At 36.4% G+C, this 26,677-nt stretch overlaps 1 protein-coding gene across 1 annotated transcript; it reads left to right on the top strand.

The window, feature by feature from the left end:
• Positions 1–387: 387 nt before the first annotated feature.
• Positions 388–1,680, top strand: LOC131077689 (uncharacterized). The gene is made up of 3 exons (XM_058015224.2): positions 388–454; positions 558–646; positions 1,292–1,680. Exons 1-3 carry the CDS (start codon positions 431–433, stop codon positions 1,440–1,442), a joined length of 264 nt encoding a protein of 87 aa, XP_057871207.1. The 5' UTR covers positions 388–430; the 3' UTR covers positions 1,443–1,680.
• The last annotated feature ends 24,997 nt before the right edge of the window (positions 1,681–26,677 follow it).

Raw genomic sequence — 26,677 nt, 5'->3', positions numbered from 1 at the left:
AGGATTTCAAAGCTTTGGTTTTTATATTTCTCCACAGATTTGTTTTCTAGATGATCGATGAAAATTCAAATGACATGTGGCCAAGAAATAAAGGGTAGTCAAGATCAAATTTGAGTAGAATGAATAGGCAGAAATTTTGATTATGCCCACGGTTTGCGCACCAGGAAAACTAAAACAGCCTATCTACCAACGATAACAAGCTAAGTCAAAGAAGATCACCCAGTTGACATTCTTTTTTTTGTACTCAATAATTAAAACTATCCTACACATCTGGACCCACAGAATCCAACGGCTATTCTGGTTTAGCCCATCGTTTCAAATTCCCATAATCATTAATAAATTGGAGGAGGGAGAGCCAATTCCACATTAATTTCATTTTATCTGAACAACCCAAATATCATCTGTGGTGTTTATTTCATTAAAGTCAATCATGGGGCGCTGGATGAAACCAGAGGTCTGTCACCTTTCTCTTTAACGTTAATAATTTCTCCAATGATTTGTGTTGCCTAAATTTTTACTTTAATATATGTTTTAAGCTTTTATGGGTATGTATGTAGGTATATCCACTTGTAGCAGCCACAAGTGTAGCTGTTACTATGTGTGTATTCCAATTGCTTCGGAATTTGGTAACAAATCCTGATGTCAGGTATGTGCTTTTGATGGGGATAAAATGTAAAATTATTATTTTGTTTGATTGTTTTTTATTTAGTTACCTGGAGAAAACAAGACTACCTTATATTTATATGAGTTATATGATTGAAACAAAATTGTTTGACTATTCGAACTATTGAAGAGTATAAAGACTTAAGTAAAATGCAAAGAAAGAAATTTATCAACTAACTACTATTCAAAGATGTAAAGTACTAGTTAGATATAATATTCATTATGTAGATATTTATATACAAATTAGTTTATTATTTGTCAAAATGTTTATGTTAAATTGTTAATAATTTTTTTTTCATTGTAATATGTTAGGTATAATCTATTTTTAAATTACAATTGCTTCTGAATTACACTTACACTGTCTAGGAGGTTTTTTCATTTCTGATTTCTTTGAACTCTTTATTATTATTCTGATAACCAGTCTCCATAAAATTGATGAAAAAACTTCTACATGATATAATCCAGAAACAATTGTAATATTCAATTATAGATTATGAAAACCTGACATCATTAATCTATTTTCATGTTAAATAAATTAATTTTAACAAATAAAAAATGTTTGAGATTTTTTTTTTTGATAAGGCTTTCAATTTTGTCATCAAGGTTTAACAGGATTTTATGTGGGCAGAATTTCAAAAGAAAATCGTCACACTGAAGTTCCAAAGAATTGGGAAGAGGGAAAGAGATATGCAGAAAATGGAATGAGAAAATTTGTGCGCAAAAGGGCTCCTGAGGTTATGCCTTCTATGACCTCACTCTTCCATAGCATATCTAAGTGAACGTCAAATATCATGAATAAAGTGGAATGTAATCATTGATGCTACAAATGTTTGTGTTTTTGTATTGAAAAAATTATTTGGTTTGTAATGTATAGTAACGTTGAAGCATCTCACAGTGATGCAAAGTTTGGAATACAAATGTTAGTAGGTATATGTTCTGAACTGTTTATACATAGGGTGGCATATTATTATAAATAAACATTGTTTAAGATGCAGATTGATTGTTATGGATTAATGATCACCTGTTCTTAAGATCAGTCATATTACTTCAGTATTTGTTATGAGTGGGTTGTTATTACAATTCCAGAAGCACACCTGCAGGAAGAAGAATTCATCAAGAGAATTAGAACAAGTGTATATTAAAATTATCATAAATTGGAGTTCTTCCTAGTATATTAAATTATATGACCGTAGATTCAAATTGAACAGTACTTTTCTTAATATGTTAAATTAGATGGCCGTTGATTCAAATTGAACAGTACTTTTCTTGGAGTGCGAGATATGAATACATAAAGATTGATGGATGGATGGAAACTATGCAGTTGAGTTCCCATAAATCATGGGAAATACATATTGTAATGTTGATGAATGAAAAGGGAAGGTGGGATTAAAAAGAGAGACTGGCATAGAGATCATATGTGTTTAAATGAAACAAAGATAAAGCATGAATGAATAAAGTGTATTTTAGGATCCAGGGAAGTTATAGATAAAACATGCATAAGATGTATTTGCGAATAAAGTATACGTTGGATTTATTTAATTTACAGTTGGTTTTAAAGTAATTTTATTTCAAAAGTTAATTATGTATAAATTTATATATATTCTTGTAATGTAAAGGGTGTGCACATGAAAGTTGGAGGAAAGAGTAAATTATACAGATATATTAATCTATTTCAAAATAGTTCAGAATTATTATTATTTGGATTTGAAGATTTATTTGAAGTCAATTAGAATTATTACATTTTAAAAAAAAATCAGTAGGGTCACTTTTATTTTCAACAATTCCAACTTATTAATTCTTATTTAGAATTATAGGCAAGACTGCTATTTTAACAAGTGAATAAACTTGTTAGCTGCAACCAATGCAAATCAAGAAATAAATCCTTAACCCTAACCCTAACCCTTAACCCTAACCCTAACCCTAACCCTATAATATAAACTCTAATTGTAGACATAATCCTAACCATATACCCAAAAATTAAGCCTAACCAGAACCTTAAACCTCACCATGATGTAAATCCAAACCCTAACCATTATCCTAACCCAAACAATGATGTAAACTGTAACTAAATCCTAAGCCTAACCTTACACATAATCCTAGCCATAATGCTAAATCCTAAGCCTAACCACAATCATCACCCTAACCCTAATCCTAATCATGAAGTAAATCCAAACCCTAACCATAAACCTAATCTTAACAATGATGTACACCCTAACTTTAATACTAGCCCTAATCCTTAACCCTAATCATAGCACTATGATATAAACCATAACCCTACACATAATCCTAACCACAACCCTAAATCCTAAGCCTAATCACAATCTTAACACTAACTATAACACTAACCATGATGTAAATCCAAACCCTAACCATTAACCTAACTCTAACAATGATGTAAACCCTAACTATTATCCTAAACCTAACCCTTAACCCTAACCCTAACCATAATGCTACATTGTAAGCCTAACCATAACATTAACCCTAACCCTAACCTTAATCATGAAGTAAATCCAAACCCTCACCATTAACCTAGCCCTAACAATGATGTAAACCCTAACTATAATCCTGACCCTAACCCTTAACCCTAATCATATTAGCCCTATGATATAAACCATAACCCTACACATAGTCCTAACCATAGCCCTAAACCCTAAGCCTAATCACAATCTTAACACTAACCGCAACACTAACCATGATGTAGATCGAAACGCTAACTATTAATATAACTCTGACAATAATGTAAACCCTAACTATAATCCTAAACCTAACCCTGACCCTAACCCTAATAACAAACCAAAATGAACCCTATTCCTTATATAATTAGGCCTACTATATTTTAAACCAAATCAAATCCTAACCCTAATCCTTATTGAATTATGTCTTCCAATTCACGATGCGATTGCTACTAGCTTATATATATTTAATAATATATATAGAATAAGCCAAGAGGTATCCTTCTCAAGGCACCTATGCACCTGATGTCATGGAAATGGGGACAAGGCAACAACAAAGTTCAATGTTAATAAGTTAGTTTCAACCATAAAAACAAAACAAAGAACTAAAAACCATTCCAAACATATCAAGAGAGATTTCAAAAAGCATGAAAGAAGTTTAACAAAATAAAAGAAAGGAGAAGAGCCTCCCTAAGATGCTTCCATGATGCCTTTTGATGCTTCTCCCTTGTTTCTCTCCTCTCCAAGTCCCAAATGAGTATAGCTCTCAGCTTTTAGCACTAGCCATGGATGCCATATGGAGATTCAAGATGGTTGAATATGATAAGCAAATACTATGCAAGAGTAGATAGTGATGCTATGAAAAAGCTCTATGCTAATGCCAGTATAACAACAATAGTCTAAAATGCTTCTTTTTGCTTGAGGAGAAGGGTTCTATTTATAGAAGAAATGGGGAAATGAAGGGTTAAGATTGAATGGTTTAATCAAGGGCCAAGTTTGAAAGTTGGGGATCCATGTGCACAATTGGCACCAATAAAATGGTGACAAGTGTCAACATAGGATTGGGTTGAGAGAAGAGGTTGGAGGCATTAAAGGCCTGAGAAGACCTCATGGTTATCTAGAAGGTAAGGGTCAAGTCTAAATTAAGATTACCCATTGGATTAAGAGTTAATCCAAGGATAAACCTTTGTGCAAATGATTAAGAGATAATCATGGTCAAAGCATTAATGGCCTGATGAGACCTTTGGGTTGGGTAGAGGTTGAGTCAAAACAAATGTTTTAACCATGTGGGAGGGTTGAATTAACCATTAATGGTTATTGGAGACTTTGGGGATTAAGTGGTTGAAGGTTGAAAGCCTTCAATGGTTATCAAAGACTTTGAGCCATTTAGTGGTTGAAGGTTGGAAGCTTTCAAAGGTTATCCAAGACTTTTAGGGTTAATTTGTTGAACACACAAAGCATTAATTGCTTTTCAAAGACTTTGGAGTCTTTGAGAAGTGACTCCAATTTGCTTAGGAATGTGACAATATTTAGGGGATGGATTAGGCTAATTAGGAAGGGTTTAGAAGAATCTAGAAGGGGTTTAGGCATACAAGTGGATTTTGTAGGAAAATGCAAGTGGGAGAAATTTTGGTATTTTCAATTAAAATAAAATCATTTATTTCAATTAAATGGTGTAATTTGCATTTGGATAAATATTCAAATAAATATTAATTTATTTAAATGAGAAAAATGAAGATAAAGCATTAAAATGTTTGAAGACTTTGAGGGAAACCATTAAAGGCTTGAAGACTTTAAGGAAAACCATTAAAGTCTTAAGAAGATTATAGAAGGAAGCCATCAAGTTTGAAGACTTTAAAGCCATCAAGTTTGAATACTTTAAGGGAAACCATTAAAGGTTTCAAGTGGGTGAGGATAAATAGGATTTTAAATAAATAATTTATTTAAAATAGTTGTGCAACTTGCTTTTGTAGGAAAATACAAGTGGGTGGAGGATAAAGGTGATTTAAATAAATTATTTATTTAAAATAATTGTGCAACTTGTATTTGTAGGAAAATGCAAGTGAGTGGAGGATAAAGGTGATTTTAAATAAATGATTTATTTATTTAAATGTGAGAGGTGGGATTTTGGGGGATTTAAATAAATATTAATTTATTTAAATGTGAGAGGTGGGATTTTGGGGGATTTAAATAAATATTAATTTATTTAAATGTGAGAGAAGATTTAATTAAACAAATATGATTTATTTATTTAATTAATGGTCTGAATTTGGTTAAGTGAATTAAATCAAATAAATTGAATAATTTATTTAATTAATAGGAGAATAGGGTTAAGATGAATTAATTAAATATTAATTTAATTAATTATTAATTGATGGTTAAATAATCAAATAAATACTAAGTATTCATTTAATTAAGTGGACAGATTTATGTGACTACAACACCTATTGCAGTTTAATGTTGAAAAATTAATTAAAAATAGACACCTCTAGAAGGATACCTCTCGGCTTATTCTATATATATTATTAAATATATATAAGCTAGTTTATTTATTATATTATACTAGATTATATTAGATTAGTAGAAGACTTAAATACACACAAGATTCAATGAGATAAATTGATTGAAATATTTACAAAGTTAACCGATTACATGATGGAAATCTGAATTAGAGTTGTGAGGTGAAAATAAGATACAATAATATAAAATTAAAAATAATAATAAATTAATTTTTAAATTTAATTATAACATCCTATGAAATCTCATCCTACACCAGTTACTTACCGAGGTATCTAGAGTGACTATATGTACTATATAGGAATGACTACCGGAATAGTAGTTACCACTATCATAAATGTCAATAGATGAAGCATGTCCTCCATGAGCAATTTGAACCTACATCAAGAAAAATATTATTTGAGCATAAATTGAAATTGGTTTTGAGTGACTCTTGACCATGTGTCTGTAGATTTAAAATCAAACAAATTGAATTTAACACAGATATGTTTTATTTATTCAAAATCTATTACATCATGATTTGTCTCTAAATAAAGGTTACATTTTGATTTGCATAAGCAATACAAAAAGCCAATTATTTATAGAGGTTGCCGCCTCTAAAACCACGACAATTCACTACATCACCAATAAAGAAACTTCTAAAACATGAAGTTGCCATCTATGAAAATTTACCAAAACCACTAAAAATCTAATTTAGAATCTATCTCTAGAAACTACAATTGCTTTCTTGGCATTAATAATTCCATTTCTAGTTGCACGCATGCATCACTGTCCAACATACTCCCCCTTGATGCTAAGTGGATTCACAAATAGAATCTTTGCAACTCACTATGTAAAATTGTCATCACAATTACATCAGGTCTTATAGACCCACAAGGTGCAATTCTTATAGAAGTACTCATCTCTCTCCTTCATGAGAGATCACAAAGTTTTACCTTCCTTTCTCTAACAAAGAGAAAACTCATAACACTTCATCTACATACAATTATTCTTGTTGATTGTCATTGCACACTGTCGAAGGACCTATGTTAGTATTAAACAATATTGGTCTTCAATATTGTTGGTGTATATCATTTTTCATCTTGGATATTATTACACCTTTCTTAAGTTTACTTAGGAAATGCATTTCATAGTGTAGCGTCGTAAATTGTACGCACTTGCTAAGGCAGTACAATTTCACACCTAGTTTAGCACCCGCCTTGGCGCGGTTTGCATTTTGCATTGCATTTCCCCTTTAGCACTTAATTAATCAAATTAATTAGGTCTAAGGTCCTATTTCATCATCCTTCACATCATAAAGTCGGGCCCTTTCATTAAAGTGTGCCCCTTTTCATGTTATTCCTCCAATACATCATCTAATCAAAAACCCTAATTAGGTCCTATTTTGAACTTGGGGGCTTGATTTCGGGGGTCAAACAATCTCGAAATCACCTGTAACTTCGGGATTCTCTCTAAAATCATCATATCTGATGGCCCTGAAAATTTGGTGAAAAGTTACCGAGACCATGGCGCCCGGAGTGCACACGGTCCCGGACATTTTTCTCGAAATTTTAGGAGCACAATCCAATCATAAAATAAAGCTTAACCCCAAGAAATTGGTGGGAGATTCAATCTCTAGGTCGGCCAAAAGATGAAATTACAACCTAGGGTTCATACATAAGAGCTCTCTTTCTTCATTTGAAAGGATGGGAATTTTGTTTTCAGGAACCTCATATGCAGTGAAAGAGAAGATCTTTGAAGACTTCAACAACTTTCAACATCCCTCTATCAAACATTTATCAATTCCATTCATCCACTTAGGGCTTGGAAGACATTGAAGAACAATAGGAGATTACCGACTGAAGATTGGCTTGTACCTCTCCCTTGGGGGTTGGGTATGATTTCATGTTGTTTTCATGTCTTTGCATAAGCTTCAATATATCATTTATTCATGCTTTAGATCACTTTGCATCTTGATTTAGAGCATTTACATTATCATTTACAAGCAATTAGGGTTTACTTTCTAGGTTGCTCTAGTTTGCTTACTTGCATTTTAGATCTTGCACACACACAAGGTCTGCACACACATTACTTTTACAATACAACTTGGCTATTCGTGGAGGTGGAAATCACCGAAGCGGGGGTTTGACTAAGGCAAAACCCTATATAGCCGCCCAAACACCTTTTTCAGATACAAGTGCAGGTTTCGGGACTCAGACGATGCCGGAGGTTACAGATCCGGGAAAAGCAGGTCGAGACAGCACCCCACACCAAATTGCAGAGCAGAAGACCAGGATAGGGGCGTGGGGCACCCTGGTCCTGCCAGGACAGGGGCGCTGGGCGCCCTGGTCCCTGGGACAGAGGCGCTGGGCGCCCTGGTCCTCGTGACAGACAGCATTTCCGACAGTTTTCCAGAGTGCAAAACAACAGTTTCAGGTGCAGTTTCCAGGACAGAATCAGGACAGTGGTGCCCGCGCCCCCGTCCCGAACATTTTCAATCAAATTTTGACTCCGGGTATGCATCTGCATCCTTGTCTTGTCCTTGTGTTTGCAGCTTTCCATTGTTTAAGTTCAATTCTGCAATCTTGTTATTAGTTCATATTTGCATTTTAGGGTTAGGAATTGAACTTGCATAATCTTACCTTTCAATTACAACAAAGGAATAGAAATCCTAATAGGTAGCCCATGGCTCTCTCTTTCACAAAAAGAAGTAGCCAATTGTGTGATACCTCTAGGCTCTTTCGTATTCCGTAATGTGTGTCAAAAGGTAGGATTAGGGCATGATAACCTAGTCTCGCTTTTTATCCCACACATTTTGGTGAACCCGACGTGAATCTATCATTGCTTCTTCTTGCATTGCATTTGTTAGATCTAGATCTAGATTTAGTGTGTTTTTCATTTCATTTTCATTAAAGAGAAAAGAAAAAAGAAAAAAGAAAAAAAAAGAGTGTGTTTCTTTGCATTGTGTGTTTAAATTTCATGCAACTTTCATTTCAAAATGTCAGACTTTTATTTGCAAAATGTTCATGCTTATGATGATTATTATGAGTATAGCCAAGATGAATTAGATGAAGCTTTAGATGAGTTTTTGAACCCTAAAGATGCCAAACCTTCATTTTACCAAAAAACTCATAAACCTTGTTACTATGCCATTTCGTTGTGATGAGAAAGATAAGTTGAATGATCCCTCTCAAGGGTACATTCCTATCAACTCTTCCACTAAATCTAGTAACATGGTTGTTTTCAACAATCCCCTCTATGAAGAGATATCTCCTTTCAAACCAAAAGATAAACCTTTTGATAGCTATGATCATACTTTGTTGGATGATGCTCTTGATGACTTTGTGGCTTTATCAAAATCTTTAAACAAGAACAAGACTTCTAAATTGGTTAACATGATAAACTTGAATGAGTATAAAAAGCCTCTCTTTGAAGTCCAAGGTGCTTATTGTTCTCCCACCTTTCAAGTTCCTAAATCACCTCTCCTTACTGTCCAAGGAGGGTATGATCATGATTCCTTTCGTACTCCGAATAAACCAATCATCACTGTGCAAGGAAGAAAACCTATAAGTCCTTATAGTTATGCCAAGTAAATAACTAGAGAGAGTTATCATGCGGTTGCCCATACTTATCATACCAGAAATAATAGGCAGCCTAGTCCTCCTCCTGTTATTCCAGTTTCTCTTCCGAATCCTCAACCAATTCTTCCGCAAGCTCCCCGTATTTCACAAGTTCTTAGTAAGGAATATGATCTCATAGAACAACTTAAAGTTACCCCTGCTAAGATATCCCTTTGGGATTTGATTCAAACTTCTTCCGCTCATCATGGAATGTTACAAGATGCCTTGAAAGATTTGAATGTTCCTCCACCGAATACATCTAGTAATATAGCATCTTTGGTTAACTCTGTGATGAATCCTAAAGCTCAAATTGTGTTTACCCAAGATGAGTTGCCTACTAGTGAAATTCAACATCAATATGATCCCTTGATGATTGTGGTTATCATGAAAGACACTGCTATAAGACGAACACTAGTAGATAATGGTTTTGGTCTTAATGTGTGTAGCATTAATCTTTTGCATAAGATGAATGTGGATACATCCCTAATTGAGCTGGACTCTCGTCCTATTCGAGGCTTTGATAATGTGGCTAAAACTTCATTAGGTACTATCACCTTACCCATCACAGTGGGGCCTGTTACTTTACCTACTCCTATCCATGTTATGTCGGGAAATCTAACATACAACTTGTTATTAGGGAGACCTTGGATTCACAGTATGCAAGCTATCCCCTCTACATTGCATAGACAAGTTAAGTTTATCTACAACAATAAGACATATACCTTGATAGGTGATACTAATTTCCAAGCTTGTTTACAAACATCTACTTCCAAAGGGGGTTCTTCTAAGCCATCCTCGTCTAGTGATGACTCTTTAAACAAGATACCTATCGATGAATCCTCGCTCTTTGATGATCAAAATTCTTTGGATGAGTCTGGAGCTCCTGAAGAAGACTCTTCTTGACTTGAAACTACACATAAGAAGGATTTTGATCCTGAGAAGGTTCTCGCAGACGACGATTGGGGATCCCTTGACTTTAATCCCACCTTTGTAGGTGAATATAAGGTTCCTTCTAGAGAGCTTAAAGTTGAAAAGAAGGAAGAAGCTAAAAATCAATCAACATTACCTGAGCCTATGAGCAATAATTTTGTGGCCGCTTCTCAAACTTCTTCTCCTCACACCTCTAATTCTGAAGAGTTTGACTCTTTGTCTTATGAAAAACCGCCTTCTCTTTCTGAAATGGCTGATCATTATGGTCGTGGTTTTCACATTTTTGCTAAGCATGGGTATCATGGAAATGGTTGTGGCGCTCACGAACAAGGGATAAAAGTTCCTCTAGAGAATAATCTTCACAATTATGCCTTTGGACTTGGCTATAATCCCTGCAAGCGCACTAAAGCTTCTAAGAGACCATGTATTAGTGTTAATGCTATTTCTACATCTCTATCAATGCAACACCCCGAGTATATTGATGAGGATCCTTCGTGTGCCTGTGCTTTGGATTTTTTTCCTACCGATGATGCTTTAGCTAAGTTTTTAGGAGCATATGATACTCTTCCTCGTTATCATCACAATAGGGGACTCCCTTATTGTTTGAACACTGAAGCCTATTTTGGAAAAGAGATTGATAATGATGAGATTGTGAAAGAATTCCCTTAGTTAAAGGATACTCCTCAACAAAGTAATCTTCTCATAAGTGACACCACTAATGTTAAGATGGATCCTTGCAATGAAGAAAAAGTTATTAAAATTGGAAAATGTTTGGATGAAGAGGAACAAAAACAATATGAAGATTTATTGCATGAATTCCCCGAGATCTTTGCTTGGACATACTTTGACATGCCTGGTATAGATCCTAAGATTGTTACTCATAACATTGTCTTAGTTCCTGATGCTAAGCCCGTGAAACAAAAGATTTGAAAAATGAATCCTAAGGTGGCTCTGCTTGTTAAGGCTGAGATTGAAAAATTATTGGAGGCTGGATTTATCCGCCCTATTGATTATTCCCCGTGGATTTCAAATATTGTCGTTGTGGCTAAACCAGATAATAAAATAAGAATGTGTACTGATTTCCAAGATTTAAATAAGGCTTCTTTAAAAGATGATTTCCCTCTTCCAAACATTGACATGATAGTTGATTCTACGGCAGGACATGCCTTGTTATCCTTCATGGATGGTTTTTCAGGATACAATCAAATTTACATTAACCCTCAAGATCAATTCAAAACTGCTTTCACCACTCCTTGGGGTACGTTTTGTTGGATAATGATGCCTTTTGGACTTAAAAATGCCGGTGCAACTTATCAACGAGCGATGACCCTTATCTTTCATGATTATATGCATAAGATTTTAGAGGATTATGTTGATGATATTTTGGCCAAATCCATTCTTCGCATAGATCATATTAAAATCCTTCGTCAAATCTTTGAAAGAATTCATAAATATCACATGCGCTTGAATCCCTGAAAATGTGTTTTTGGTGTGGATAGTGGAAAACTATTAGGGTTCATAGTTTCACATCGTGGGATTGAGGTGGACACTAAGAAAATAGATGCTATTGTCAACATGCCACCTCCTAGAAATGTTTCTCAACTCAAAAGCTTACAAGGAAAGATTCAAGCTATTCGTAGGTTTGTATCTCAACTTGCGGATCGTACTTTTCCTTTTACTCAACTTCTCAAAAAGAATATCACTTTTCAATGGAATGAAGATTGTCAGCAAGCATTTGAAGATTTAAAAGTGTATCTGGCTAATCCTCCTATCCTTCGACCGGTCGAACCTTCTAAACCCTTCCTTCTTTATACAGCTGCTTCCTCTCATGCTCTTGCAGCATTATTGGCACAACATGATAAAGATGGTAAGGAATGTCTGGTTTATTATATAAGTCGTACCTTACGCGATTATGAGACCCGATATTCTGCGATAGAAAGACAATGCTTGGCCTTGGTGTTTGCGACTCAGAAATTGAGACATTATCTCTTAAATTCAAAAGTCCACGTCATGGTAAAGTTTGATCCTTTGAAGCATCTTTTCTCTAAAACTGATTTATCAGGACGCCTAGCTAAGTGGGTTATGATGTTAACTGAATTTGACCTTAAATTTGTTTCACAAAGAGCAATTACAGGGCAAGCGTTGACCGATCATCTAGTGGAGGCCCCTTCACCTTTCTCCGTCCCTAACCCTGAGTCTTTTCCTGATGACTTCATTCTTTGTATAGAGAAAGATGAAACTTGGGAGTTATACTTTGATGGCTCTAAGTGTCGTACAGGATCAGAGGCAAGTGTTGTTCTGATTTCTCCTACAAAGAAGTCTATTCCCTTGTCTTATCGTCTCAATTTCCTATGTACCAATAACATTGCTGAGTATGAGGCTCTTATAGTAGGAATAAAGGCAGCCTTAGCTTTGAATATAAAACACATACATATTTTTGGAGATTCTCAATTGATTATAAGACAAGTAACAGGACTATATCAAGCGAAACAAGACAAATTATCACAATATAAAGACCTTGCTATCTCTTTGTTACAAAAATTTGATTCTTACACCATGGAACCTATTCCTCGAAAAGATAATCGACATGCAGACGCAATGGCATGTGTGGCTTCTTTGATATCTTTAGAGGACCCTATGGTTGATCTTAAATTTGTTATTCACAACCTTATTTCTCCAGCTATTGTAGATGATTCTAGTTTAGTGACATGTTGTGACTTTATTGATTCAGATGAATGGTATTCGCATATCGTAAGATACTTGACTGATGGTACCTTTCCTGATTCCGCTAATAGGAACACTAGGGCTAGAGTTCGCAAGCTGTCCGCTAGATATATCATTCTTTCTAATATTCTTTACCGAAGGGTTTATAACGGTCTTCTCCTTCGTTGTCTTAACAAATCGGAAATCACTATTGCCCTTGAAGAGGCCCATTCAAGTGCCTGTGGGGGGCATTTTGGAGGCAAATCCTTGGTTCAAAGATTGCTTCGCATGGGATATTATTGGCAAACTATGCAGCAGGATTCTTTTTCATTTGTTAAGAAATGTCATCAATGTCAACAACACAATAATTTGATTCATGCTCCTGCCCAAGAACTTCGTTCTCATGTAGCTTCTTGGCCTTTCTCTGCATGGGGGCTGGATCTTATCGGTAAAATCTCTCCTCCTTCATCTCAAGGACATACTTTCATTATAACCACAACAGATTATTTTACAAAGTGGGTAGAAGCCGTTCCCCTTCGCTCTACTACTGCTGAAGTGATTTGTCGATTTCTTCTAGAAAACATTATTTCTCGATTTGGGATACCTTCCACTATAATCTCTGATAATGGGACATCATTTAAGAACAAGGACGTGAAGAAATTCCTCGAGAAGTATCATATCAAACATCGATTTTCTACACCATACTATCCTCAATCAAATGGTCAAGCCGAATCATCCAATAAGATAATTGAACAAATTCTTTGTAAAACTGTGAATAAGCATGGTAAGGATTGGAGTACTCAGCTAATCTATGCTCTTTGGGCCTACCGAACGAGCGTACGAATTGCTACCGGAACTACACCTTATAATCTTGTTTATGGTGCTGATGCTATTATGCCTTTAGAATTTGAGATTCCGTCACTTAGAATTTCTCTTAGAGGTATAGTAGATGATGACGCTTATAGAGAACAAAGACTTCAACAGCTTGAGATGCTTGATGAACAGTGTATAAACACTCTTGAGCATATTCAAGCGTATCACAAAACTCTACAACGAAGCTATAATGATAAGGTTATTCAATGTTCCTTCTCAATAGGTGACTTAGTGCTCTATGAGAATCAGCACAATGTGAATGCCTTACCTAAAGAAAAGGGAAAATTTAGTCCTAATTGGCTTGGACCGTATATCGTTATTGAAGATTATGGATCAGGTGCTTACAAAATAGCGGGTGTAGACGGTACGTCTCTTAAAGACCCTATAAACGCTATGCACTTGCGTAGATACTATGCTTAATTCCTCATTCCTTATCATTCATCTACTTCCTTTCTCACTTCTTCAAAATTGGATAATATGTTAGCATATCTTTGTTAGAGCAAATGGAATTAAATGATGTTTTGTTTAATCTATATTGCTTCGTTCCTGACAAGCGTGTTTCTTTACTTTATGGTTTGTCTTGAATTCATTTTATGTAAATTGCAAAAGATTTACATTTTTCATTATGTTGGCATATTATACAATATCTTTATGTGATAAGTTGAATCGTGTCATGTTGTGTTTAAATTCAAATTAAATCACATTAGTTATATGATTCTTAGGCTTAACACATATTTTTCTTCCCTATCATCAATGTAGTACTTGATTAAATATTTTAATTAAGTCACACATGTATCAATTTAATCATGGAGCATTGAGAAATCAATCACATGGAAATTAAATTCAGAACATACATGTACATCTACCAAATGTATTAACTTTAATCAAAATACACATTGTTTTTAGACATTAAAGATAACACGTTTGAGACAAAGAAGCATGTGTATATATATATATATGTGTGTGTGTGTGTGTGTGTGTGTGTGTGTGGATCAATATACAAAGGTAGGTCACTACACATCCAAAATGTGACCTACCCCACATCATAAGATCATCTCCTATCCCTAGGGCTGGTGGTTGGAGAGTGGTGACTAGATGCTCCCTCCTGATCTGGCCGTGCAGGTGGACCCATAGGGGTAGACCATGATATAGATCGTGAATGGCTCTGAGAGGAACTCCTACAATCCCTATCCATAAGGATCGTGCGATACGAGGTAGCCTCGGCCTGAGCTGCTGCTAGATCACGTTGTGCCCGCTGAAGGTCCTCTGATAGAGCTCGCTCTCTCTCCCTCCATATCTCTACCTGTACTCGAAATGGGGAAAACAAATCATCATGCTGACCCGTGTTCCCTTGAGGTCTATAAGCAACCTGTGAGGAACTAGGGATCTGCGCCATCGTGGAGATATTTGTCACTGCTTGCTAGATCAGAGAACACCACTCCTGCACATTAGCTGTAGCAGTAGAATAGATCAATTGTACGCACTTGCTAAGGCAGTACAATTTCACGCCTAGTTTAGCACCCGCCTTGGCGCGGTTTGCATTCTGCATTGCATTTCCCCTTTAGTACTTAATTAATCAAATTAATTAGGTCTAAGGTCCTATTTCATCATCCTTCACATCATAAAGTGTGCCCCTTTTCATGTTATTCCTCCAATACATCATCTAATCAAAAACCCTAATTAAGTCCTATTTTGAACTTGGGGGCTTGATTTTGGGGGTCAAAACATCTCGAAATCACCTGTAACTTCGGGATTCTCTCTAAAATCATCATATCTGACGGCCCTGAAAATTTGGTGAAAAGTTGTCGGGACCATGGCGCCCGGAGTGCACACGGTCCCGGACATTTTTCCCAAAATTTTAGGAGCACGATCCAATCATAAAATAAAGCTTAACCCCAAGAAATTGGCGGGAGATTCAATCTCTAGGTCGGCCAAAAGATGAAATTACGACCTAGGGTTCATACATAAGAGCTCTCTTTCTTCATTTGAAAGGATGGGAATTTTGTTTTCAGGAACCTCATATGCAGTGAAAGAGCAAATCTTTGAAGACTTCAACAACTTTCAACATCCCTCTATCAAACATTTATCAATTCCATTCATCCACTTAGGGCTTGGAAGACATTGAAGAACAATAGGAGATTACTGACTGAAGATTGGCTTGTACCTCTCCCTTGGGGGTTGGGTATGATTTCATGTTGTTTTCATGTCTTTGCATAAGCTTCAATATATCATTTATTCATGCTTTAGATCACTTTGCATCTTGATTTAGAGCATTTACATTATCATTTACAAGCAATTAGGGTTTACTTTCTAGGTTGTTGTAGTTTGCTTACTTGCATTTTAGATCTTGCACACACACAAGGTCTGCACACACATTACTTTTACAATACAACTTGGCTATTCGTGGAGGTGGAAATCACCGAAGCAGGGGTTTGACTAAGGCAAAACCCTATATAGCCGCCCAAACACCTTTTTCAGATACAAGTGCAGGTTTCGGGACTCGGACGACGCCGCAGGTTGCAGATCCAGGAAAAGCAGGTTGAGACAGCACCCCACACCAAATTGCAGAGCAAAAGACTAGGACAGGGGCGTGGGGCACCCTGGTCCTGCCAGGACAGGGGCGCTGGGCGCCTTGGTCCCTAGGATAGAGGCGCTAGGCGCCCTGGTCCTCCTGATAGACAGCATTTCCGACAGTTTTCCAGAGTGCAAAATAGCAGTTTCAGGTGCATTTTCCGGGACAGAATCAGGACAGTGGGGCTCATGCCCCCGTCCCGAACATTTTCAATCAAATTTTGACTCTGGGTACGCATCTGCATCCTTGTCTTGTCCTTGTGTTTGCAACTTTCCATTGTTTAAGTTCAATTCTACAATCTTGTTATTAGTTCATATTTGCATTTTAGGGTTAGGAATTGAACTTGCATAATCTTACCTTTCAATTACAACAAAGGAATAGAAATCCTAATAGGTAGCCCATGGCTCTCTCTTTCACAAAAAGAAGTAGTCAATTGTGTGATACCTCTAGGCTCTTTCGTATTCCGTAATGTGTGTCAAAAGGTAGGATTAGGGCATGATAACCTAGTCTCACTTTTTCTCCCACACACATAGTAGTTTGGGTATGAGACACTTGGGTGTTTGTGCCACATTGGGATAGTGTGTGTAGGAGAATTTCCACATTTTATGGTGTTGGTCTTATCTTGTTGTTATATTCCACCTCATGTGGAATATTTTATTGTTTCTCCTACCTACCCACACCTATTTCTTACCCACCCTTGTTTCTTATTGAGCCACATGTCATGTTTGTATGCTCACATATCCTTATAGCCTTGCCTATATAAGCAGGCTCATCTACATTGTTTGTACGGGCAATCATTGAATATCTTGTAATGATTCATTTGATCATATTTTGCATCTTGATAGAATATAGTTTATTCCTATCATATATTTTTTCTCTTATTTGTTCTTTCCATTCCCTCTAGATCTTGGAAAAATCTCACATGGTATTAGAGCCATTAGAGCGTCATTAGTTTGCTAATTGAGAGAAATTTGATGCTATTTGGGGTTGTGTATTTTGGAGCTTTCTATTGCAGGTTATTATTGAAGCTTGATAGGTCAAATATGAGGTTACCATTGGATTGATGAGGTCCAAGAAAGTTAGTTTTGCCTTTTGTTTCATCCAAATCGGACTTTAGAGGCCAAATCTAGAGGCATTTGAAGTTTGAAGCTGCGACAAAATTTTTCCACAAATTATAATTTTGCAGGCAATTTTCAAATAGTGATATCTCACTCATCCGGACTCCTTTTTTCGAGCAATTGTTTTTGTTTTGGAGTATAATTTTGTGATTTGTATAGTGGTGCAGGAGTATTCTGATTTTCGGATACAGCTGTTTCCGAAATCGTGAAATCCCAATTTTTACAACTTTGGAGGCTTCGTTTGGGCTCACGTGGACTCCTTTTTAGGTGTCATTTTTTTGAAAGTGCATAATTTTTTGTCTACATTCATAATCTTCTATTTGTTTGCAGTGATTTAGAGTAGAAATTGTACTTTTAGTATTTGGTCATTTTTTGGCCTATTTGGCAATTGTAAATGCTTAGATCTCAATTTGATCTTTTACATAATTAATTTGAGTCTATGAGAGCTTCATTGGGGTAGTTGTACTAATTGAAATTACAAGTCCACTTTGCCATTATTTGCAAGTGCCAACATGATCTTTTCATGGGGACACTTGAGCAGTTTTCAGAGATTCCTTTCATCATGAGTATTTTTCCTACATCTTCCCTTCATGGTTGGGGAGTCTTTATGGATACACCTTTGGTTTTGTTTCTTCCTAAGGGGAGGAGTGTGGTTCGACATTCATGGAGCAGTTTCTTCATTCATCATCAAGCTTCTATCATTGGTGTAGATTCCACATTGAGGGGGGGCTTCCTAGTCTCTCTTCTTCTTCTCTCATATGGGGGGGACTTTTTCCTCACATTGGGTTTTGTCCTTCACATACTTCTATGAGAGTTCTTTGTATATGGTTTTCATCTCTCTTTTGGGGGAGGGTTTTTTCCCATTGGGTTTTTCTCTCTTTCCCCACTTTGTGAGAGATTTCATTGCATTGGTTTGCATGCATTTGCATTTGTACATGGGTACCTAACATGGCCTAGTAGTTGGGACCCATCTTGCATTGCTTAGTTGCATTGTAGACATAAGTGCATTCCCCTAAGTTCCACTTAAGGGTGGGTGTTGGTGTAAATAATTATTCATCTTGGATATTATTACACCTTACTTAAGTTTACTTAGGAAATGCATTTCATAGTAGTTTGGGTATGAGACACTTGGGTATTTGTGCCAAATTGGGATAGTGTGTGTAGGAGAATTTCCACCTTTTATGGTGTTGATCTTATCTTGTTGTTAGATTCCACCTCATGTGGCATATTTTATTATTTCTCCTACCTACCCACACCTATTTCTTACCTACCCTTGTTTCTTATTGAGCCACATGTCATGTTTGTATGCTCACATATCCTTATAGCCTTGTCTATATAAGAAGGATCATCTACATTGTTTGTACAGGCAATCATTGAATATCTTGTAATGATTCAGTTGATCATATTTTGCATCTTGATAGAATACAGTTTATTCCTATCATATATTTTGTCTCTCTTATTTGTGCTTTCCATTCCCTCTAGATCTTGGCAAAATCTCACAAATATCAACTTGACAACCATTTCTTTATTGGTTGTCATAAATTTGTCGAAAGACTCTCATCTCATGTTGCATTTCTTGCAACAATGTCTACCTCATATGTTGACTTTTGCTATAAGCAAACCACATTTTCAATGTGGGCGAGTTCATCTCTAGCACCTCGTCTTCAATCTCCTCTCACACAGATCAGTGACATGGATCCAAACCATGTCTCATACATCCCTTTCCTCGACACTCTTCACACTTTTGTGTTCTCATCCTTCACACTTGCAACAATGCAGTTATTAAACTGCTCACACATGTTTTTTACATGATCCTCTTAGTGCAACAATTAAACAACAATAATCAACAACAACAACCTTACTCTCTCGAGGGTGAGATCTTCAATTCCCCTTATAAAAATAATTGAGAAACAAACTCAACTATCATCAACAACCTTAACTTTTACAATCTCCAAACATAGATACAACTTCTCTAAATGAGATAAATCCATGGTTTGATGTCACATACACACCTAGCAGAGCCTAGACCAGCTTTGATACCACTTTGTATATTTAAAATTAGACAAATTAAATTTAACACAAATATATTTTATTTACTCAAAATCTATTACATCATGATTTGCCTCTAAATAGAGGTTACATTTTGATTTCCATAAGGAATACAAAATACAGTATTTTATAGAGGTTGCAGCATCTAAAAACACAACAATTCACGACATCACCAATAAAGAAACTTATAAAACACATGAAGTTGCCATCTATGAAAATTTACCAAAACCACTAAAAATCTAATTTAGAATCTATCTCTATAAATCCCAATTTCATTCTTTCCATTGCTAATTCCATTTCTAGTTTCATGCATGCATCATTATCCAAAAGTGTCGATGTATGAGATCCATTGGATTCAATTGCATAAACTTCTTATTATCCAATATTTTGGTGACCGTCAACAATGTGTTGATATGGTTGAGCCTTCTGGATTCAACTGCATGCTTCCCTTCATGTCTAACAATTCAATATCTATATTGGATCACCATAAAAGAGAAAATAATAGGATAGTAATACTTCTAACAACCCATGAAAAAACCTAACATCGCTCAACTTCCAAGTGAGTTCAATAAGTCCACTTGAAAATACTCAAGTCGACAAAAGTAGCAATGAAACAAAGATTTCCAACCTTCAAAATATGTGTTGTCAAAATCAAATTGAATATAGCCCAATGAAGAAATAACCAGGTGGTTGTGGCAATAGCTTCAAATCAATGTCTATGACGTGCTCATACGATAATAGAAAAGAAACAATATTAGTAATAAAAAATATACTATTATACTCTACAATCATTATTTAAATCTCCTAGGTAGGCCACATATCAACTGCCATTGTAGACGGACCTCTAAAAGACACTTGAACAACAGAGAACAAGTGAGTTAAAAAATAAGGTATTTATCTTAAATGAATTAGACACAAATTTCCCTTAATGCACCTATAATAAAATGATATTTGTCACAACTACATGAATTTTTAATTCCAATCAAGTATTTTGAATCATAAATCAGGACTGATGGAAAAATTGTTAGGTTTTATTTTAATAATCCCTCAATTTGATAATATTTCAATGAATAGATATATTTTATGAATTGTAGAAATAGTTACATAGAAATGAGGAAGGATGAAGGCAGAGTGGGAGAGAGGGGTTCACAAGAGGAGAAGGAGACTAGGGCGAGGTTGTGAAAGATGATGATGAGGGCGAGAATCTTTGCCCATGTCGACATTTGGTTGCTGGATTGTGGTCTCTTCTTTGCAGTGCACTGCTCTTTTTGTTGTTGGGGCGCTAGGGTGGGGGCAACTACTTCCTGCCTTGTTTGGAGCTCCATTTTGGAGTTTTCTCTGCTTGGTGTCAAGGCGGGCTTGAGATGGCAACATTTTCTTGAGCTTGGAGGCTTGTGTGGGGGGGCCTGTTTCCTCCTATTGGTGCATGGTGTTGGCCATGTTTCTTTCATGGTTTCTTCTAGTTTGACTGTTCCTTTCCCTAGCTACTTATTTGTGTTTGGTTTTTCATTTGTGGGCTGGGCTTGGGAAGTTGTTTTTGATTGCTATTTTGGCTTTAATGGAGTTCCTAATTCGCTAACTGGGTGCTCTAATTTGGGTTCCTCTCCTATTCCTATGGTGGCTGAGGGCTTTGTGGCTCATCTTTTTGTGGGTTCAAGAGGGAGATGTTTCTCTTCTAGCCAGGGTGTGAAGATCTCCATGTTCTTATCTTAAGAGGCTTCTTTTAGTTTTCCTATTAAGGTGGAGTGCCTTGAGAGTAGGGTCTCTAATTCTTCCCAGACCCTTTTGGTTTTTGTTTCTTCTTTGAAGTGGTGCTACTTCAAGAGGGCCTTCTTTGTCATTTCTATTGTCTTTTCCTTGGTATCTCTTATTGAGGTGGAGATGGCCTGGTTGAGCTGCTTTGTGTTTTAGTTTGAATATCATCTTTGGTTTGCTTCATATCTTCCTATTGAGGTGGAGATGCATTTTTCTAGAAAAATCAGAAAATGGGAAGTTCTACTTGGGAGTTGTTGGAGCCCTATCTTTTGGCTATGGAGGAGTTGTTGATGTTCTATTTTCCTTCCTTTTTCCTTTATCTCCTTTTGGGGAGGAGATTTTGGAAGGCAAGGAGAGTTCTATATTGGACTTTCTCAAGGTTAAGGTTATGTGAGCCTTGCTAAAACCCATTTTTAAGGTTCAGTGAGTTTGGAAAAACCCTATGCTCATGTTTGTTTAAGGTGTGTTTTTCATTGGCTTTGACCTTGTCTTACAACTAGTTCTTCAATGTTTAGTATTTGATGCTAGGTTGTGGTTGGGCTACTGGTTGTTGTTGTATCTTGTTGCAACTTTATTTCTTTGGGTTCTAGATCCATGTAAAATCTGATGGTGTTAGGTCCCTTCAAAACCTATTGTAAGGGGTTTTGGGTCCCCTCAAAACCTGTTTGATCCTTAATATAAAACAAATAAATACATTTTGATAGATCATATAGAAAAATAATAACAACTATAATAAAATAATATTTGCCACAATTAGACATATTTGCAATGGCCCATAAGACATGCACCCCTTCGTAAAAAAATACTAGCACTTCCAAGATGAGAACATTCCCAATACATCCACTCCCTTGCACTCAAGGGTATGTGCAGGATCATGGTGTGCCAAAACAGGCCCTTAAGTGGCAATGAAATTTCAAAAAATCAGAGTTATGCAACTTGACATGAAAATTTGAATAAGTTATGAACATTATTTTTAAAATATGTAAGAAGAGAGTCTATAAAAAAAAATAATGTAGTTTCTAAGATACTAATTGTTTTTTGGAAAAAAAAAATCCTATTTGATGAAAATTTCAAATTTCAATGTAGTGGTACTAAAATTTCAGGAAAAAGATAAGAAGTAGGCAATGTCTGACCACCCTAATCACAATCAAATAATAATTATTTTTTATAAGATTTATAATATAACTATTAGACTCATGTCCGGATGTGACACATATTTTTTATAATTTTTTATAAAGTAAATAATTATTTATGAATTTTTTACTACAACTTTTCAAAAATTAAGAAACTCCTACATCTGACCATCTTAAATTGGTCAAAACCTTATGAAATTCAATTTTTTTTTAAAAAATTTCCCTATAGTAGATGAAGCATAGGATGTGACGCATGTTTCATATTCATAAAATGTTATACTGTTTGAAAGTTATGAGTGCTTTTCAATCAGTCTATCAATCAAAACTTTTGTCAGAATTCAATTAGAAAATAAATAATAATTATTTATTAAAGTCAAAATAAGACAAGCCTTATATTGTTGGAAAACTGAGAACGTCCTTAAAAAACCCTTTTTGTTTGATCAATTTTGGCTATAAAAAAAGTCGCCAACCACTAGTGTAAAGTCTAGAAAATCAAGGAATATTGAAAAACATGTTTTTTCAGTTGACTTTCTAGGCTTGTCACTTCCAAGCCAAATCCCAAAGCAAACCCGATCCAAAATTTTAAATTTTAAATTTATACAATAGTAATCAAATATCCGATAGATATCCGATTATAATAGATATCCAATTTTAATAAGTAAATTCAATAACTAAATTTGTACATAATTAATCTATTGTTTTATATTAATATATAATATATTAATTTTTAAATATATTAGTATATGATATTAGGGAGTGGGGGAGAGAGAGAGAGAGAGGGGGGGGGGGAAGGGGCCATATTGTGTCCTATGACCCCTTAGGACACCATATGACCCCTTAGGTGTCAAATTTTTGTAAGCAGTATTGGTACTGCATTTAATATTATAATAATGGTTCATCTTGCCACCTTATGACCCGCTATGACCCATTAGGACACCATATGGTGTTTTTAGGAGTCATATGGTGTCCTAAGAGGTCATGGGATACCATATGACCCTTTAGGACAACATATGACCCCTTATGATACCATATTGGGTCATTATGGGTCCTATGGTGTGCTAAGGGGTCATATGGTGTCCTATGACCCCTTAGGACATCATATGACCCCTTACGACACCATATGACCCCTTAGGACACAATATGACCCTTTACAACACTATACGGTGTTGTTATGGGTCATGTTACCCCTTACGACCCCTTATGACACTATATGGTGTTGTTAGGGGTCATATGGTGTCCTGAGGGGTCATGGGGTACCATATGACCCCTAAGGACAACATATAACCCCTTATGACACCATATGACCCCTTAGGACACAATATGACCCTTTACAACACTATACGGTGTTGTTATGGGTCATATTACCCCTTACGACCCCTTATGACACTATATGGTGTTGTTAGGGGTCATATGGTGTCCTGAGGGGTCATGGGGTACCATATGACCCCTAAGGACAACATATAACCCCTTATGACACCATATTGGGTCGTTATGGGTCCTATGATGTCCTAAGGGGTCATATTATGTCCTATAACCCCTTAAGACACCATATGACCCCTTACAACACCAAATTGTGTCTTTATGGGTCATATTTTGTCTTAGGGGGTCATATTGTGTCATATGACCCCTTAAGACACCATATGACCCTTTATGACACTATAAGGTGTCTTTATGGGTCATATGACCCCTTATGATACCATATTGTGTCTTTAGGGGTCATATGGTGTCATAAGGGGTCATGAGATACCATATTAAACCCAATGACATCATATGACCTCTTATGACACCATATTAGGTCATTATGGGTCCTATGGTGTCCTAGGAGGTCATATTGTGTCCTCTGGCCCCTTAGGACACCATATGACCCCTTACAACACCAGATTATGTTGTTATGGGTCATATTGTGTCATATGACTCCTTAAGACATCATATGACCCCTTAGGACACAATATGACCCTTTATGACACAATACAGTGTTGTTATGGGTCATATGACCCCTTATGACACCATATGGTGTCGTTAGAGGTCATATGGTTTCCTAAGGGGTCATGAGATACTATATGACCCCTAAGGACAATATATGACCTCTTATGACACCACATTGGGTCGTTATGGGTCCTATGGTGTCCTAAAGGGTCATATTTGGTCCTATGACCCCTTAGGACACAATATGACCCCTTACGACACCAAATTGTGTCATTATAGGTCATATTATGTCTTAAGGGGTCATATTGTGTCATATGACCCCTTAAGACACCATATGACCCTGTAGGACACAATATGACCCTTTACGACACTTTACAATGTCGTTATGGGTCATTGACCCCTTATGACACCATATGGTGTCGTTAGGGGTCACATAGTGTCCTAAGGGGTCATGTGATACCATATGACCCCATATGACACCATATTAGGTTGTTATGGGTCCTATGGTGTCCTGAGGGGTTCTATTATGTCCTATGACCCCTCAAGACACCATATGACCCCTTATGACACCAAATTGTGTCGTTATGGGTCATATTGTGTCATATGACCCCTTAAGACACAATATAACCCCTTAGGACACAATATAACCCTTCATGACACTATACGGTGTCGTGATAGGTCATATGACCCCTTATGACACTATATGGTGTCATTAGGGGTCATATGGTGTCCTAAGGGGTCATGGAATACCATATGACCCCTAAGGACAACATATGACCCCCTATGACACCATATTAGGTCGTTATGGGTCCTATGGTGTCCTAAGGGGTCATATTGTGTCCTATGACCCCTTAGGACACCATATGACCCCTTACAACATCAAATTGTGTCGTTATAGGTCATATTGTGTCCTAAGGGTCATATTGTGTCATATGACCCCTTAAGACACCATATGACCCCATAGAACACAATACAACCCTTTACAATACTATACAATTTCATTATGGGTCATATGACCCCTTATGACACCATATGGTATCGTTAGGGGTCATATGGTGTCCTAAGGGGTCATGGGATACCATATGACCCCTAAGGAAAACATATGACCTCTTATAACACTATATTAGGTTGTTATGAGTCTTATGGTGTCCTAAGGGGTCATTGTGTCCTATGACCCCTTATAGAGGAGCCTCATGTGACCCCACAAGTTCGAACAGATTGATCATATGTGTCTTGGATTGGAAGAAACAATTCATCAAAGTTTGACAATATTTTGGACTCAGGGCACTTGAGAGATCTCGCTGGCAGGGTATGACTCTCTATGTTCTGACGCTTTGGGATGCACGAGAGGAGCATGCCTAGTGTAAACCTACCCACTTAGATGCACTCGTGACGTCAGTTTGTGCACATGACAAATGAAATTGAAATTCTAGTCTATCTTGCAACTTTACCTTGCATGCAACTAACGGTTTTTGCAGCAAGCAAAAAAATGCTACCAATTGAAAATGCATCTGATTCGTCAAAAATTGAGATAGGCTATTGTAGAGGAGCCTTATGCAACCCCATAGGTTCAAATGTATCGATCATGTGTGTCCTAGATTGGAAGAAAGAGTCCATCAAAGTTTGATAATTTTTTGGACTTAGGGCACTTGAGAGATCACGTCGATAGGGTATGACTCTCGACGTTCCGATGCTTTAGGATGTACAAGAGGAGAATGCCTAGCATAAACCTACCCACCTGGATTATCTCGTGATGTCAGTTTGTGCAAATGACGAACGAAATCAATTCTAGCCTATCTTGCAACTTTGCATTGCATGCAACTGACGATTTTTGCAGCAAGCGAAAAAATGCTACCAATTGAAAATGGCTCCGAGTCATCAAAAATAGAGATAGGCCATTGTAGAGGAGCCTCACATGACCCCAAAGGTTCAAACAAATTGGTCATATGTGTCCTGGATTGGACGAAATAGTCCATCAAAGTTTGACAATTTTTTAGACTCAGGGCACTTGAGAGATCACGTCGGTAGGGTATGACTCTCAACGTTTTGACACTTTGGGATGCACGAGAGGAGTATGCCTAGTGTAAACTTTCCCACCCAGATGTGCTTGTGACGTTGATTTGTGCACACAACGAATGGAATCAATTCTAGCCTATTTTGCAACTTTGTATTGCATGCAACTGATAGTATTTGCAACAAGCGAAAAATGCTACCAATTGAAAATGGCTCCGAGTCATCAGAAACCAAGATACGACATTGCAGAGGAGCCTCACGCAACTCCACAAGTTCAAACAAATTGGTCATATGTGTCCCGGATTGGAAGAAATAGTTCATCAAAGTTTGACAATTTTTTGGACTCAGGGCATTTGATAGATCACGTTTGTAG

This window comes from Cryptomeria japonica, chromosome 8 (genome assembly GCF_030272615.1).
Source record: "Cryptomeria japonica chromosome 8, Sugi_1.0, whole genome shotgun sequence".
Lineage (NCBI taxonomy): Eukaryota > Viridiplantae > Streptophyta > Pinopsida > Cupressales > Cupressaceae > Cryptomeria > Cryptomeria japonica.
Note: the sequence above shows the minus strand (reverse complement) of the source record. Positions and strands in the feature narration are given on the sequence as shown.